This window comes from Passer domesticus, chromosome Z (assembly GCF_036417665.1).
Source record: "Passer domesticus isolate bPasDom1 chromosome Z, bPasDom1.hap1, whole genome shotgun sequence".
NCBI classification, from domain to species: domain Eukaryota; kingdom Metazoa; phylum Chordata; class Aves; order Passeriformes; family Passeridae; genus Passer; species Passer domesticus.
In genome coordinates, this window is record NC_087512.1 from 76,078,923 (window position 1) to 76,096,691 (window position 17,769).

Below are 17,769 nucleotides of genomic sequence, written 5' to 3' on the forward strand. Positions count from 1 at the left end.
CTCAAAGGTGTCTTCAATCACAATTACATAGGTAAGAAGAGGTCGTGTATTTCACTGGGAAACGATGAACTGCTTTGGAAAAGTCATCTGTATGTAGATTTACCCAGGCCAGCAGTCCAACTTTGTTGTTTGCAACTTGTTTGCAGAAGGATGAGTGAACTGTGAGGCCAATAACGAGTGACAAGGTTTCCTCAAACCTAAAGTGCAGCCTGCGTGCCATTCAGCCCAGAGCTGAGGGATCATTTGTTCCCATGCACCAGTGCTTGCCAGGGTAATGAATTCTTGCATAGCTGGAACAAGCAATTCGGGATTCCGCTCCAGAATTGCTTGGTGGGCTGCATGATCATTGACAATACTCCCTATCCAGAAATTCTTTTGCAGTTTCCTTTCATAGTCTTTTGAAGCTTTTAAAGTTCACATTTCAATTTGCTTTGCCTTAAGGGAAAACACTTCCTGGGCCCAATGCATATTGTAAGCTCTTGACAGCAAAGTCCTCATGGTTGCCAGCTTCTGATATTACAGAAGAAACTGTGTGTGAATGTGTTAAATAGGTTTTCTGATGGGAAAACTCTATGTCACGTGGCTGCATGTGTTTGCTTAGCTATGAGTCTAGTCCTGGCCTAGTAAAGCCCAGGCAGGGTGGCGTGTTGCAGGGAAAACAAGTCCGTGTGCTTATGGGGTTGCCGTCAGCAGCAGAGTGAACGTGTGCTTTGGGGCTTTCTCTGGAGACACAATTAGGGACCTGCTCCATGCCACAATATTCTCTTAGATCTTTCTAAAATATTCTAAAAAGGGCAGTGAAACTTCACATCTCCTTGCACAGCCACTGTTTGAATAGGGGCATTCTTGTCCCTCCTCAAAGCCATTGCTGTTGCAGCCCTGAAACATGAACATCCACAAACAGGAACAATGCAAGGACCTCCAGCTGCTGCTTCAGAGCACTGGGAAGTGCAGACCTGGGTATTACTAATGTGAACACTTAATTAGCATTTCATTCTCCTTCATAATATCCAGATCTCAGGGCTTTTAGTTTCACCAGCCGCTGTACTGGCTCTAGGGAAGGACAGTAAATGGGAAACAGCAACTGCCAGCCTTGCAGGGGTGGGGGAAAACCTGGAGTGTCTGCGTCAAAAGATGAATGGGAAGAGTGTAAATGCCAAAGCCAAAGCTTTGTTAGGATAGCAGGATCAGTTCTTTACTGCATGCTTGCATGAAGGTCATGTGGGACCTCCTTTTTGTATCTCATGCAAAAAAGGAGGTCTTAATAATACCATGCTACTTAAACCCACATTGTGATGTAGCTCTGTAGTGGTTCACAATGAAGCAGATTGCATGCTTTGTCACTGCCAGCCCTGGTGATCCTGTGAGGACTGTAGTGTATGCCGTGCCTGTTTTACATCCAAGCAAAGCTTGATTTTGCTTATTAGTGTAGAATAAATACAAGAATAGTAAAATGGACAACTAAACTGGCCACTCTGGAGGATATGCTCATGGTTTCGCACATCACTCCTGTACCTCATGCTCTCGAGGCTTGCACTCATCATGAAATATTTTAATAGAAAAACTCAGATCCCATGTTACATTTGAATAAAATTGCATCAGATCATCAAGAATTCTGCAGGCAGGAACAAGACAAAAGCCTTCTGACTCTCGCTTTAAGCTGTCCTGGATTTCTGCAGCCCTTTCTGAAAGCTGCTGTAGGCAGTGTTTGGAGTTGTTTTTATGGGCTTTATGAAAGATATGTGGAACAGTCTGCAGGGCTCTCTGAGCAGAAAACTGTTTGTCCAAGCCCAGGGACATCGTGCTGGCAGAAGCGGAGCGGCCCCGCTCCCAGCCCGAGAGTGTGAGCTGTGCCACGCTGGGCAGAAAAGACACGAGGGGCTCCAGCCCAGCTGATTCCCCTGCCGTGAGCACTCCACAGAGCTCTGCCATTGGGAGAAAGTGCCAGATGCCAGACGAGCCACCGAACTTTCATCTGCTGCTGGAACTGCTCTGTGACAGCTCCTGTTCTTCCTGAGGGAGAACCCGGAGCCATCTTGTGACCCGTGTCCTGGGGGATTGTCCTCCGGCATTTTGGGCCTTTGTTGCAGAGGGGGGACAGTGAGGTCTGACAGTTTGATATCTAGAAGTCACTGGCCTTTTTTCTTTAGTTTTCATTTCCTGTTGCTGGAAGGGGATTGTTGGAACAGTTTAGAGGACGCAACTTATGTTTTAAGTTGTCTCAAACTGCATGGGATAGATGGCTTCACACAGGAACATCCGCAATGCTGCTGAGGGGAAGGCACAGAGGGAGACAAACCCAGTCTTTCTGAGGGAAAGACACCAAACCAACCTGAGTCATCAAACAGTGCACCTGATGTTTCGAGACATGGGCCAAAGGGGAAACCTTGCAGTGTTTTTGGTCCAGGCCGGGCTATGCTCAAGGCAAAGGTGTGTCAGTGCACTTGGCTCCTTGTCTCCTCCTTGTGTCCAGCACAAACACGAGCCCAGAGGTCCTGCAGAAACCATCGCACCAGCCAGTGGAAGCAAACTTTTGTCCAGTGCTCACACAGAGCTGTGGGGTCCAGCACTGCACCTCACTGGGATGAGGAACTCTTCCAGCCCTCTTGGGAGGAGCTAAAAGGGGGTTTGGCCTTCAGATCAGCTCCTTCCCTGCTCTGGATTTGCTGCCCTGGTTGAGCTGCTGCTTGTGGCAAGACTTGTTTCCCAGCTGCCAGCCCTGCTCTGCTGGCCAGCAGCCATTGCAGGAGCTTGTGCTAGTGACACTGAACCTTTCCGATCTTCCTCAGGAAAGCTCAGGGCAGAACTTGTCAAAAGAGCATTGCCTGGGCGATGCCTTTGATATTAAATCTTTCCTCTGTTCTCTGTGCCACACACAGTAAATATTTGAGGAAGCAAGTTCGCTGCTCCAGAAATTCCTCAAATCAGTCAGTTAAACGGTAAGAGAACATGATTTGGGATGTGTAATCTCACTTTAATTCATTGTGCAGAAAGCTACAGTGAGCTGTGTGTCTAACCTAAATGACCTTGCCACCAAGAACTTAGGAAAGTGGGAGAGATGGAATCAGTAGTACAAGGATCTGCATTGTGATTCTCCCACAGGCCTGAGGACACAGCCCACTTCCACTGGGCCATGGCTTTTTACCCTGCATCAAAACTTTGTGCTTCAGATTGTGGTGGTGAATGCCCCGGCCTTGTCCGGCCACACGGTGGCCTGAGAAAAGCTTGTGAGGCCTGGGCCTTGCTGAACAGCCCCTGGGCCCAGCTCCTCCTGAGCTTGTCAGAGACACTGAGCGCTCCCAGGAGCTTGTGCTGTCTGACGAGCTCCTGGGGTGTCCTGTGAACAGCCTTGGAAACCACTTTTCTTGCCTCAGTGGCACAACATCCTTCTTCTCCCACTTTCAAAGACAGGCTGCTGACCCACAGTGTGGCCATGATGAAGCATTAACAAAACACCCAATAAATAGAGACCTATCTTGCAAAGTTGCCTTAGCCAAGGTGCAAAGCTCCATTCTTGGAACAGATCATCCAACCAGGATTCACCATCCTCTTTAATTTGGGCTGTCAAATCTTTCAGTTTTTGTACGCTTTTGTGAATGGATTCCGAATGATCAGACAGGTTCATACAACACAGTCCTTCAAATTCCTCACAACCATGTCCATGTGCCAGTAAAAGAAAGTCAATTGCTGCTCTGTTTTGAAGGGTAGCATGTCCAACACTATCAACATCGGACAACATATCACTAATGGCAGAGGATGTGGCATTAGTTTGCTTGCTCAGCCAACACCCAACTGGATCTAATTGTTTCAAAGCCACTGCTGAAGTCAATTGGGGTAAAAATATACTTGCTGAAACCCTTCTTGCAGCTTTTCAAGGCATGAAATCACTCTGACAGTTCTCATCGTAATGATGAGCAGATCTTGTTTTCTTTTGTTTCCTTTTCATGACCGCTTTAGCTGAGGGTGCGATTACAGTGAGCATCCCAATGCCACAAGGGTCACCTTCAAGGTGTGCTGGAATGCCTTGCCAAGCCCTGTCTCCACAAATGAACCAATATCCCTTAGGCAATTGCCGTAGATGTAGGTCAGCCTCAGGAAGCACATCCCAACTGTTTGAAGAATTACACCAAAACCTCAAATTTCTATATGCAAAGTAATGGGGAGTAACATTGAAATTTGGAGGATCACCTTTTCGCCAAGCACTAGCTATGAAGGTAAAGCAAAAATCTATTGTTAAAGAACCAAGGATTTCCAATTCTTGGGGTTCAGAAGCTGACCTCGGAAGTTTTTTGGCCCAAAGGTTCCAATTCAGTGTGGGATTGTTTCCATTGTCAATTTCACCTGGCTTACCATTGGATTGTTTTTTGACTAAAGGCAACTCTTTTACTGGCACACCAACCAGACAGGTTGAGAAAGGTTTTTCTGGTTCCGAATTAGACAACCATAGGGTATCTGAGCCGGCTGCCTTGGCTAAGGTCACCCAAACATTTGGTTTTGGTTGTTCCACAGGCAAATCTGCACGACAAAAAAGAATTAAAACCCACCAATACCAACATACAACTTGCATTTGCTTCATCCTATCCATGAGCTAAATTTTGGCAGAATCCTTACATATATATCAATTTCTAAAATTTTGCTTTCAACGAAAACAAAAATCTAAACTTTAGCCAAAAGTCAGCTCTACAAAACAAACATTTGACATACAATTGACACACTTAAAATAACATTAATACAAAGCCAGAATTTGCAGGTTCCACCAATGAACAAGGAACGTCAGGCGTGACCAGGGATGTCTGTGCTCGGCTCACATCTGCGTACTTGCTTCCTCGGTTCTGGACTCGTCAACACGTTCTGGGGTGCGATATGGTTTGACATTTTTGGCTGCGACCCACCTAATTCCAGCAACTGTAGAGACAGAAGCATACCCTTTACCCCAGGTTATTAATTGGAAAAGACCTTCAATTTGTCCAGATTCAGGGTTTCTAATTAAAACAGGTGGATTTTCTTTCAGTTTCGCCTGCGTGTTATTTGAAAAATGCCTAAAAATTGATGGATCAGCTTCTGCAAAACGAACTGTTTAGGAAATTAAAAACATACAAAGCTTTCTTCAGTCTCATCTGCGGTGTGACCTCTGCTCCCCCTCTCTGTTGATCTAAAATGCATTTTAATGTTTGATGTGCTCTTTCAATAATTGCTTGGATTGTGGGAGAGTGAGGAATACCACAAACTTTGATGTGATCTTTTGCTTGAGCGAGTGTGGCAGTTGCAGACTCCTTTATCCCTGTTTTTGGACTTGACTTAACTTTTAGTTCAGGAAGATTAAGACTCAGGCAATATAGATGGGGGTATTTCCTGCTCGATTTCTCAAGTGATGGAATGTAGGAAGGCCTTCCAGGTGGAAAGAAGTGACGGAGTGCCTGTCTCAGATGAAGAAAGTGAGGCACTGCAAGAAACCAGCATGCCAGGGCACTGCTGTCCTGGGCTCACGAGTCCGACTGACGGTGGTCCTGCAGGCCTTTGCCCATGCCTGCTCCAGCTGGGCCATCTGCAGCCAAAGCTGGAGGTGTGAGTGCAGCAAAGCTGCTGTCCAAGGAACGCAGCACAGCTGCTGTTGAGGCTGACTGTTGCCTGCAGTGTGTGGGGAGGATATTACCAGCAGCAATTGCCGGAGAGATGCTTGAAGGCATCTCTGGACAGTGGGCTTTTGGGGGGGTCCTTCTACTTCTTGCTCGGGTGGTAAAGACTGTCCCAAGACAATGCTCTTCCCTTCAAAGTGATGAAGAGGAACCACTGAGCTCCTCAGCCTTGTTCCTCTCCTCTGCTCTCCACAGCAGCTGCAGCTGCGCCTCTGCGCTGTCTCTCATGGGCCTCTCTGAGATAACAGCAGCTCTGAGATAGCCACCTCCTGAGAGGGCAGCCCAAGGCTCTGTTCAGAAGAGAGCTGTGCCTCAAGCCTTGAAGCAAGCCTCACAAACTCTTCTCATATAGACACCCACACTTGCAGCCTTCCAGATGCACAACTGAGAGCTGTGGGACATATGCATGCTCATGCCCTGCAGTGCCCTTTCTGAAATGCCTCGGCTGCTTCTGAGGGAGCTGACACGCCACTGCAGCAGCAAAAGAGCTCTGGATTCAATGGGGTCCGGCAAAAAGCGTGCCTGGCATTTGCCTTGTGTGTTGCTCTGTCCAGTGGCCAGTGCCTTGGTTTGCCACCTCATCCCTGCTCTCTGCCACTGGGGCCGGGAGGGGCGGGCCCGGGGCTGTGGGGCTGTGCCGGCCCCGCTTCCCGGGCCGCAGCTCCAGCTGCCGCCGCTGCCTGGGAACGGCCCCGCTCCGGCGCCAGGGCCGAGGCGCCGGTGCCGGGCCCCATTGGCCGCTGTCGTGCCGCCGCAGGAGAGCTCCCCGCCGTGTCCCGGCTGCAGAGAGCGGCTGCCGGGGCGGTTCGCCTGGGAGTCTGAAGCGAGCATGGCCCAGAGAGCGGAGCCGAGAAATAGAGACCCAAGAGACAGGGGCAGGAAGCAGAACGGAGAGACAAGGGGAGCAAAAGAGGGCCAGGGAACGGGGCCGGAGCTGCGGGAAGGGGCAGCAGGGACAGAGGAAGAGACGCAGAATGAGCAGGAGGGAGCAGGAGAGAGCAAACGCTGGGCTGGGGCGGGATGGAGACTGTTGAAGAAGCTTTGGAGGGACAACAAAATAGAGAGCGAGTGGCAAAGAACAGGGCTATAGCGGGCAAGCAAGGGACGGGCCAGTGGCTAGAGCAACACAAAAGGAGAAGCCCAGGGGCAGTTTTTGTATGCACTCCAGTAAAGCCCGAGGTGTTTTCCTGCTGCAGTGGTCGCTGCCAGCCAGCGGCAGCAGCTGGGGCTGAGGCCCGGCAAGCGGGGCCGGCACAGCCCCGCAACCCCGTGCCCGCCCCTCAGGGCCCCGTGCGCAATGGCGGCAGCAGGGGACGAGGAGGCCGCGGGCTGCGGGCAGCGCTGCCGCCCTGCCGGGCCAGACGCCGCGGGCGGCTTCAGCAGCAGCACAGGAGCTCTGGGGACACTGGTGCCGCAGCTGGTGACGGGCCGCCGAGCAGCACAATGGCGCGGAGCGCGGTAAGGGAGAGCCTGGGCGTGTGGCCCCTCAAGGAACAAAGGAGGGCCGTGTTCATCGGTGCCTCCCCTCGGGCAGGAATGGAGGGCCCGAGATGGTGCTCAGAGCCAAGGCCGAGGCAGCTGGGCAGCCTGCCTGGGTGCTACGTAGGAAGGAGATGTCACCAAGACACCCTCCAGCCTGCTCTGGCTCTCTGCTCATTATGGGCTGCGGCCTTCACGGTGGGCAGTGATGTGTGCTTGATTCCAGAGGATGCCATGGGCCGAGTTTCTGCAGCTTGTCAGCTGCATAGGACTCTTACGAGCCTTGGAGAGAGACCTGAAGGGTGGAAATCTGTCAGTGCCTCTTTGCTTGCAGCTGGAAACACCTGGGGCTTAAGTGGTGCTTCAGGGACAACTGTACCAAAGGTGCTCTAGAAGGCTGTCCAAGAGCTTCTGAGCGGAGGTTGCCTGGCACACATAAGTCATGCATATTTATTTGCCAGAAGAGCTGCTCGGCTAAAAGGCCAGCAGTGTTACCTGATATCTGCAGCAACCAAGACATTTGTGTGTGTCCCGTGGCGGTGCCTGATGGTGTCCGAGGACAAGGCAGAGGGAGCTCAGGGGCTCTGGATGACTGCTGAGGGATCTGGGCCGCATGTGGTATTTTCTTCCGCCACGTGCAGTGAGCCAGACCCAGGAAGGCTCTAGAGGTGAATGGCCGGCAGCCTGGTGTTCCCAGCAACAGTGTGGGAGTTTGAGCGTGGGTTACTCTACAGGACAGCAGGCCTGATGGTGGCACATGGGCTACATCTGCCTCAAAGGGAAAAAGGCTCTTGGCTCCAGAGTTAGCAGGGCTCCTTGAGAGAGCTTTAAGTAGCATTGGAAGTGGAAAAGGGAGTAAAGCAGGCTGACGGGGGAGATGCGTCAGCACTGCACAGCCATGTTTGTGTGACAGTGGAGGATGGAAGCAGTGCTGCCATCAAAGGTCATGAAAGTATAGCAGAAGTCATGGGAAAAGCAGGTTTTTGCCACAATTCTTTCAGACCAAAATACTACCAAAGAAACACTCTTGAATTTGGGCTTTTTACAGCAGCCTTCATCCAGGTCTTCTTCTAGGGAATTTCTGAGGAATAAGACATGAGTGCCTCTGCATTCCCATGCACAATGCTGCCTCCAAAATACTCCAGCCCTTCTCCATTTGGCTCCTTCCATTCCTGTGCAGAAGAAGGAAATTCAGTAGAGGGGAGGTGGAAGAATTCACAGGCAACGTGGGTGTACATTGGGGCCTTCACAGCCATCACTTTGGTATGAGGTCACAGAGCTCTGTTTGATGTCAGGTTCCAGAGCCCCACTGTGCTCTTCAGTGCTCACTCTGGGCAACACTGCAGCAGCAGCAGCAGCAGCAGCAGCAGCAGCAGCAGCAGCAGCAGCAGCAGAAGAGTGTTTCTAGCAGGGGGGATCATGGTCCTGAGCCGCTACCTCCTGCTGCTCTTTCTCGTGGCCCTGCCAGCCCAGAATGCCCAGAGTGCTGCAGCAGCTGGGCAGGGAGCAGGTAGGCAGGCAGGGGCCAGCACACAGCCCTGGCTGGCAGCAGCGGGGCCGGGAGCAGGGATGGCTGAGCCGGGATGGCTGAGCCAGGAAGGCAGCACGGGGCAGGCAGAGGGGCAGAGGCTCCAGGGGAGGTGTGAGGGGCTGCAGCTGCTTTAGGGTGCAGCATGGAGAGAGCTTCCTAAGGAGCAAGGATGTGGGGAGGGTCGGGTCAGGCCCGGAAGCTCAGCAGCAGTTCTCCATCACTCAGCAGTGGCTGTCCGTCCCTCCGCTCTGGTTGGCCAGCCTTCTGGTCCGGCTCCAGGGCTGACCCACACACAGATTTTGTGGGCATGCCACGGCTTTTCCCTTCATGTGGGAGCTGCCAGCTCAGTGTCCCAAGGGCAGCCAGACCCCCCTGCAGCTGTGAGGATGCAGACCTGCCTGAGCGTGCCCTAGCAGTGCCTCCCACATCCAGGCCTTGAGGTGTGCCCATCAGGGCAGTGCACGTGATGGTAACTTCTTGTGGGTGTTTGCTTGTAGTTGTGGACACAGAGAGTGCTCTTTCAGCCCCTGAGCGAGGGGCAGATACTGTGCTGACTCCGAGCTGGTACCTCAAGCGTGAGTAGTCAGTCTGTCCTGCCTTCACAAAAAGGAGCGCCCCTTTTCCCTGTTTTGTTCACGAGAAAAATACCGTCATAGGTTAACGTGCTTTTGTAAATCTAACAATAGGGATGAACGATGACAAGGTTCCTGAAGAGTTCCCTGAAGGATTGCCGGATGTTCCAGAGGAGCTCCTGGCAGCCTTGCATGAAGCCCCGTCTGGTTAGTATATCCCACTCTATTAACCCTGGCAGCCGGGAAGCTGAGCTTTTGCTTCCTGTAGGCATGTGCTGTATCCTGGACAGCCAGAAGCACTCAGTCAGAGTCTTGCTGCAGGCCCACTGCATTTCACACCTCCTGCAGGGAGCCCTAGAGATGGTCCAGCACAGCCTCTGCTCGCAGCTGTGCTTCCAGATGACTGCCAGGGGCATCTCCAGCTGCTGCTGCAGTTGTAGCATTCCTGGCCAGGGCTGCTCTGTGCAGACATTGGCATCCAGATGTTGGGCAAAGGCCAGTGCTGAATTTGGGTTCGCCACACGCTCAGCACCGCATGGAGGCAGCAATGACATCAGAGCAAGCCTTGGCTGCCCCTTGCAAAGCTCAGGCTCAGGGACAGCTTGAAGCTGGAGTCCAAGGGTGAGGGGGAACCTGAAGGTACTCCTTCTGTGGGTCATTTGGTTGATTAAGTCTTGGCTGGTTTGGGTCTGCACTTCTTGTTGCACTGCAGAAAATCCAGCTGTCGATTCCTCCTGTCTTGGGGGGGACAGCGGCCTCATCAGCGCCGCTTGCCGCAATGCCCAGGCCATGGTACCCTGCTTGTGCTGAGGGGCAGTGGCTTCTGCTTAATGTGTGCAATGTCTTGTTTTTCTGAAGAGACAGATTCTGAGACTGTGCCGGAGACCTTAGCTGTGGAAGAAAGTGACATTGTGCCAGGCTCACATGAAAAAAGAGAACCAATAGAGGACACCAGGACACTTGCTGAGCCTGAGGAATATTCAGGTGAGTGCTTGCTAGATGCTGTCTTGGGCAAAGAGCAGCATTTCTGCTGCATCCCTGCAGTGCTCTCCATGGGTGAATTGCAGGTGCCCAGCACGCAGCCCGGGCCTGCAGCCCGGAGGAGTAGATGGGGCAGTGCTGCTCCCTGGCACACACTGGCCTCTTGTGCATGAGAGCTCGATGGGATCCCTCTTGGTCCCTGATGCTAAGACACCAGAGCCAGAGGAAGCCATCTCTGAAGACAGCATCAGATGTCAGTTCTGATCCACTAGCAGTGCCAGTCCTTGGGCATCTGAAGCACACTGTGGGGTTATGCCTAGTGCAGAGCACAAATGCTGACTCTTGCATTGTCTCTTCTCCTGCCAGGGTCATCCGGTGGGCAAAAAGCTGAGACTGCTGGACACTGTGACCCGAGCAAGTACTACATCCTAGTAGGGACAGTAGCAGCCTCAGCTTTGCTTCTGCTTGGGGCAGTGTCTGGCTATCTAGTCATGCATCAGCTGCTGAAGAGAGACAGGTGAGTTATTAATTGCTGCCATTGGCAAGGAAGTCTTTGCAGCATGCAGGAGCGCCCAGGTGGCTCCTAGCAGGGCTCTGAGGAAACTGTGCTCCAAATTGCTATCTGTGAGGAGTCTTCTTGGAAATCTGTTTCTGCAGGAGGAGCCAGGAGGACAAAGAGGCAACAGGACAGGACTGGGACTCTTCCTGGGAAAGCTGTGGTCAGCCTAGAGGTGAAGCAGAGCCAGGAGAAGGAGCGGGAAGCGGCGAGAGAGCCCAAGGCAACGGGTTCAGGGACAGCTGCCGCCTGTTTCCTGAGCTCTTTGCAGCAGAGCTCGCCCGGCTGTACAAGAACATGAGCGCATACCCGTCACCTCTGCCCACCTGCTCCTTCTGTGCTCTGGCTGACAACGCCTCTTCACGGGACCACTGGATTTCCCTGGAGTCACCTCAGCCTACAGCATCCTCTTGGCCCTCCTACCACCAATACCTGCAGGACTACTATCTCTTAGAGGATGATGATTAGTGATAGTGATAGCCATAGATAGTGATAGTGGTAGTGATTCTTTTAGTGATAGTGATAGGGACACTTGATATTAGAGGGTGGTGGTTGTTTTAATGATAGTGATAGTTAATATTAGAGGATAGTGATGGTTTTAATGATAGCGTTAGTTAATATTAGGGGATAGTGATTGTTTCAATGATAGCGTTACTTGATATTAGAGTGATAGTGATAGTCATAAATAGTGATAGTGGTAGTGATTCTTTTAGTGATAGTGATAGGGATACTTGATATTAGAGGGTGGTGGTTGTTTCAATGATAGTGATAGTTAATATTAGAGGATAGTGATTGTTTTAATGATAGCGTTCTTTGATATTAGAGGACAGTGATTGTATTAGCGATAGTGATAGTTAATATTGGAGGATGGTGATTGTTTTTGTGATAGTGGTACATTTAGTGATAGTGATACTTGGTATTAGCAGACAATGATTGTTTTCTTGATCTTGATAAATAAATATTTTTCCAAAAGCAGTAAATTCTTGCCTGCTGCGGCTGTTTCTGTTGGGGCAGAACGCACAGAGCTGGGAGCAGGGCTGGGGCTGTGACAGGAGCTCTGAGAAACTTGCACTGCAGTGCAGGAGCTGCTTGTGCCACCTCAGCCTGCTTTCCCAGCAGTGGCCGTTCACAAAGCTTTCCTGCACCAGCATGGGGACACGCTGGCTAGCAGTGACATGCAGAAACTTCTCTGGGAGCTCATTTGGGATGCTGCCCTGAATCAGGAAGGTCTGGGCAGAGAGGGAAAGATGTTCTGCGAGGGATGGCTGTCCAGCAGTGAGCACATCAAGGAGAGCCGAGGTGGTGACTTAGGTCGTGGCAGTCCCTCCCCGAAGAGCTTCAAGAGAGGAGCATCAAGGAGCAGAAAGCTGGAGCCGGGCTGTGTGAGAGGGGAAGGAATGTCCTATCAATCACAGGAGCCTTCTTAAAAATTAGATGGCTAACAGTGACTATAATTATAACAAAAATTACAGTCTTGTCGCACGCAGTATGGGAAAAAAGCCCAGAGCTGGAATACAACAGAGAACTTTTGTGGAGGATTTTGTGAACAGCTAGCTAGTTGACAAAGGTCACACTGATATAATACCGTTAGTTAAGCAAGGAGATGAGGATAGGAGTCAGCAGTCAATGTCCAAACCTGGCAAGGGCACTGTGCCCTTGGTGCAACATCAGGATGGGGGAGAGGATCGTTAGTTAGAAATATGAAGAAAAGATGTGGACAGATGCAACATAGTAGCCACAAGAATGCTAAGGTAGGCGTAGTTAGCTGATAAGTAACTAAGCAATAATGAGCTCGCCTTTTGCAATATGTATTGGCCTCATTAACACCAATATAAATGTATGTGCCTACCAATAACGTTTTGAGATTTGCTGATCACTCATATTGAGTGCCGCATTTCTTCCGCCGATTACCACAGGCGTCAACCCACTACTTTTATCCCAGCAAGTACAGTGAGACAAGAGCACTCCTTTAGATCCAATGCACTGAATTCAGCAAAGCCTCCCCAGCCACTCCCAGCTGAGATGTTCAGGAATCAAAGGAGGAAGCTCCACCATGATTTCATTGGCAGTAATGGGGACACGCCTCTGGAAGTGCTGCCAGCTGAGCCAGGGGCTGGGCCTGGGGGGGACTCATGTGCCCCCATTGCTCTCTCAGGGCAAATGCCGTGCGTGCAACACCAAGGAAATGTAACGAACACTGCCTCAGGGATTTCATACAGACAAAAAGGCAAAATGGAACAAACTTTGGTACAGACAGATCATGTCTCAACAAAGACAAAATGTGAAAAGTTGAAGCATAGAAACACCAAACCTCTTACATTTATTGCTAAATCTAACACTACTAATACATCTTGAATAATACTTATGTATCTTAGCTAATAAAGAGAGAGATTCCTATCATGTAAATTAATAGAAGAATAAACAATCCTAAAAACTTGATAAACAATCTTATTTCTATCTAGTCCTCTTGACGCCTAACTCCTGCCTGCCTGGGGCAAATGCAGGGCTAATTTGGCCTTTTCTTCTTGGGGAGAGGCTGTGCATCCTTGCGTGGGCGATGTCTTCTCCTGTGCTTGTTCCTCTCCTTGATGGTTTCAAACTCTCTGGAAGACAGGAAACAAACCATGCATTGTTAACTTCATACACACCATTAAGCCAAGTGCCGAGATCTCCCTTTTTGGATGAATTTCTGCCTTTTCAGGCTGTGACACATTTGTAAAGTGATCAGCACCATGAGTCTGATCTTGCTGGTTACAATTCTTTGAAATGTCTTCCTCCTTTTGCTTCATCCTAGGTTTAATTGGATCAGCAGCATCAAAGCAAGCTTTGATGCATGTGTTCCTGCTTGTATGAGCTGTGTCTTGTTGGGGCATGGCAAGGTTTCACTGGGAATGCTGGGTTTGAACTAAGTTGTTTGGGTTCCAAGTGGGCTGTAAGCTTGAGCAGGGCTGCCAGGAGCGATCCTGCAAGTGGCCTCAGCTTGCCCTGTGGTGCCTTTGGAAAGGCTCAGCGTGCTTTAGGCCAAAGGGGCAGCTGGGAGCAGAAGGAGGAGGAGCTCGCGCACCGTTGGCACTGCCCGCACGGAAAGGGGCCTCCCGCTGGCTGGCGCGGCTGGCGCGGCTGGCCGCAGGGACACTCCGCGCTGCCAGCCCGCTTGCGGCTTCTCTTCCCGGTCTCCCCAGTCTCCTTCCTGGGAGGGCTTTTCCTCCTCTTCCGTTTGCCTGCAGTCTGGAAATCAAAGAATCCTTATCAGTGCTTCCTTCCTCTCAGAAAGCTGGAATTCACAGCATCCACCCCAAAAATCTATTGGCCTAAGCAAATTCTTCCAAACCCCAAAGAGCTGAGAAAAGGGCTGGATATGGCAGTGGGCTGCGGCAGCCTGCCAACCCAGCACTTGCAGGAACATACTCCCCTTTACCACAGCTCTAAGGGGGTGGGATAAATACGTGGCTATCTCTAGTTCTACATGTCTGATTTCTACCTCTCTGCCTAACATCTATTTATCTCTGGTTTTCCTCCCCACATGTCTTGGGCATGGCTTATACATTCAGTCACACTAGTGAAGACACATGATTACCCATTTTCTCCTACCCAAAATAATCTGTCTCTCTCTTTCTCTCTGTCTCTCTCTGAAGCAAATTGCTCTTTGCTGGTATGGAACGTATTTAAGGTCCCGTAGCACTGGCACATCTCCTTGTTGGGGATACACTGGGGTGCTACAAAAGATCTCTAAAATTTGGCAGCATCTCCATGAAGGCAGCCCAGATGGCTGATGTTATCAGGCAGTGGGGAATGCAGGGTCTGATTGGAATCTGAGGGTGCCAGCCCTTGAGAAACCGATTTGTAGAGAGTCAAAGCCCATTTTGGTGGCGGTGCTGCTTTGTTGGGTCAAAGTTGTGCTCCAGAATTCCGTATTTTAGGCTAGCAGCACAACAAAAGTCAGGGCAGCATCTGCTGAACCTTTCCCAGTGCGTGGGACCAAGGGAGCCAGGCAAAGCAGCGTCTGGCGTGGCTTGCCAGCAGGGTTTGTGCCCTTCTGCCAGTTTCTTGACTCTGCTGGCGTGTCTGGATTTTCTTCCCACTCACCTGAGCAAGAGTGCTGCTGGCAAGTTTCTGCTCTTTTTTCCAGCAGTAGTAGTACTCCACACACTGTGCCACGGTCTTACTCGGGATCTGTTGTGAAGAGCAAAAGAAGGAATCTGAAACAGCTGTCCTGTAGGGTGCATTGGAGAACTACGAGAATACATAGTAAAGTAGGAATTAAAGTCATGGAGAAAATTGAGGAGGGTGTAAAATGAAATCAATATGCAGGAGTCAGAGAGGCATTATGCAATGTAATAAACCGAGTATTGTGCTAGGTGGTAACACATGTAATGCACAGATAAACAACAAGTCCCTCTAGCAGAGTTCTTCTTTGCCCCTTCATTGCAGTTATCCCAGCACAAGGTGTTGTGGAAGCAGCAGCACACATGGGAGACAAGTCTAACAAAACAGAGCTTTGTCTTCCAAAACAGCCTGGAGAGAAAGGCTGCAGAGGCCAGATCATCATTTTCACACAGGCCTTCCATGTCCTGTTCTGTGACTACTTTAACAGTTTTGGTACTTGAGAAGAGAGGGACATAGGTGCAGTATTTGGTACCAGCAATAATCAACATGTCCCTTCTGATGATCTGCCAAGGTGAGGAATGTCCTGTGGCTTTACCTGCTTCTTGATGAGATGGAAATCCTTGCCGTAGGTGTGGAAAGCCTTTTGGAAGGCCTCCTTCTCCTCAGCTGTCCATCTATCTGAGCCTGTCAAGAAAAGGCAGCAGCTGAATTGATCCCTCTAGCCACTTGAAGCAGATCCCACTGGCTGCCGAAAGCAAGCTGGCTCCAACCATCATTCACGTGTGTGCATGTCTGCTCCCTCAGAAGGTGATGAAGACGAGAGCAGGCATTCCCCAGGGAAAAAAGCATGGAAAACGAGTCAAATTGAAGGAGTAGATGCTGGTGCTTTCCCTGCCCCCAGAGAAGGCGAGATCTTGTGCTGGTTTTAAGCACAACTAATTGAAGCAGAAATGCTTGACACGGCCATTAAGGGCACGGCAGCATGTGTCAGAGAAGGAAGAAGCTGGGCTTTGGTTACCTGCGTAATGATAATCAGCCAAGGGATGGCCTTGAGCTGTTGGAGGCCCCCCCGAGAGCAACATCTCCAGAGCCTCCTGCAAGATGCAAAGGAAAACGGCTTGAGCCGCCCCACAACACAAAAAAGGAGCCAAACCCCACCAATGCTGCCCTTCAGCCGCTTTGCCTCTTCAGCTGAGGATTCAGGCCACTGGCTCTCATATGGGTCAAAGATTGTGCTTTGCTCCCAGTCCCTCATATTTGCTGCCCAGTCCTTGGCTCCTGCTCCCGAAGGGTAGCATTTTCCTCTCCAACTCCATGATTTTGCTGCTCCTGCACCCAGAATTGCCTCAGCTGACTGTGGCTTCTGGGAATTGTCCCTCAAAATGTCTTTGAGAACACAGATCTCCAGGAGGTTTTCAAGGCAGCAGGCTGCAGGACCCTGCGCCGCTGCCTCCAGGAGAGATCTTGTCCCTGCTGGAGCCATTTGGGCTCAGCCCTGCCGCAGCTGGACGAGACACAGCAGGCAGCGAGTGCTCTGCTGCTTGTGAACTCCCTTCTTCAAGGAGCAGCCAGGAAAGGCTGTCCCACTGCCCAGGCCTTATCAATTCCCTGCCCACTCTTGCCCGCGCCCAAACAGCCGCTTCCTACCGGAACGCTGCCGCCAGCCTGGTGCAGGCAGTGCAGGGCGAGCTCCAGCTGAGCTGCTGCCCCGGGAAGGCCACGGGAGCTGGCCATGTCCAACAGTTCTCTGACTGCAAGCACAACAAAAACCCACCCAAAGTCAGCCGTGAGCCAACAAAGGGGAAGGCTTGCCATACAAGGCAGAAGGAAAGCACAAGAGCTAAAGCCTGCAGCTTGGAGAGCACAAAAACGAGAGCAAAGCAAGGGGCAGCTGAAGCAAGGGCCCACCTAGTGCTGCCTCTCCCTTCCATGCAGCTTTTGTCATAAGGAGTTGAGGCCAATCTCCCCTCTTCCAGTGGCACATGCCCCTGACCCATTTGGAGAGCAGCACAGTTGCTCTTTTTCCTGCTCTGCTGCAGAAGCAGAGCATTGTCCTTACCCCTACCACTTCCACAAGGGAAGATGGGCATGACAAAGGAGAGAAGCAGAGCCTGCCAAAAGCTGCCTTTTTATCCAAAAACCAGCACGTTACATGCCCGACTATCTCAGGAGTGGAAGGAAAGCTTGACAGTTACCTCTGTCCGGTTTTTCCAGGTCAGGGTCGTCTTCCTCCAAGGGCTTCCAGACCAGGGTTGCAGGCTCTTCATCCTCACTTGGCGGCCCGGTCTGCACCTCAGGGAGCTCAGCCTGAAAGTCACTGCCAACATTGATGTGTCTAGAGGAAGAAGGAGGAGGATGTAAGAAAGGCAAGTGGTCAAGAGACACCTGGCGTGCAGCCACGGCCTTGGACCAATCCCACCCTGACTCTGAAGGAGCAGTTGTCCTGCTCGCCGTTCCTCAAGTTTGCTGTCCTTTAACCCTAGGCCAAAACTCACGGCTCAGTGTGGGCTCTTGCTTTCCTTTTCATTGTGCCTCTCCTTTCCACCTGAAAGAGATCAAAACAACGCTCCAGATGAAACTCATTCTGCCAAGATGTGTCGGTAGCCTGCTTCTCATCCTCATCATCACTGAAAACCCCAAGCTCCTCTGTCCCAGCTCCTCTCCGTTAGGTGTCCTTGTTGTGTTTTTCACTTGGAATTTCTGAGGCAGGTCCCTCTAGCAGTCTGCAGCTTCCTGAAGAAGGAAAGCTGAAGGGCAGGCACTAGAGTGCTGTGAGTCTTGGGGCCAGTGAGAAGAGCCAAGAGGATGGCATGGAAGATGCACTACTGCAGGCTTGGGTTGGATGGAAGGAAAAGGTTCTTCAGCCAGAGGGGGCTTGGGCACTGGAACTGCCTCCCCAGGGAAGGG

The 17,769-nt window shown here is 51.1% G+C and overlaps 1 protein-coding gene across 1 annotated transcript; it reads right to left on the minus strand.

The window, feature by feature from the left end:
- Positions 1 to 13,730: 13,730 nt before the first annotated feature.
- Positions 13,731 to 16,304, minus strand: LOC135291262 (zinc finger protein 541-like). Its single transcript, XM_064405295.1, has 5 exons — positions 15,881 to 16,304; positions 15,458 to 15,546; positions 14,842 to 14,928; positions 13,820 to 13,983; positions 13,731 to 13,749 (listed from the first exon to the last, which is right to left on the minus strand). The coding sequence occupies exons 1-5, from the start codon at positions 15,942 to 15,944 to the stop codon at positions 13,731 to 13,733; spliced, it is 423 nt and encodes a 140-aa protein (XP_064261365.1). The 5' UTR covers positions 15,945 to 16,304.
- Between the last annotated feature and the right edge of the window lie 1,465 nt (positions 16,305 to 17,769).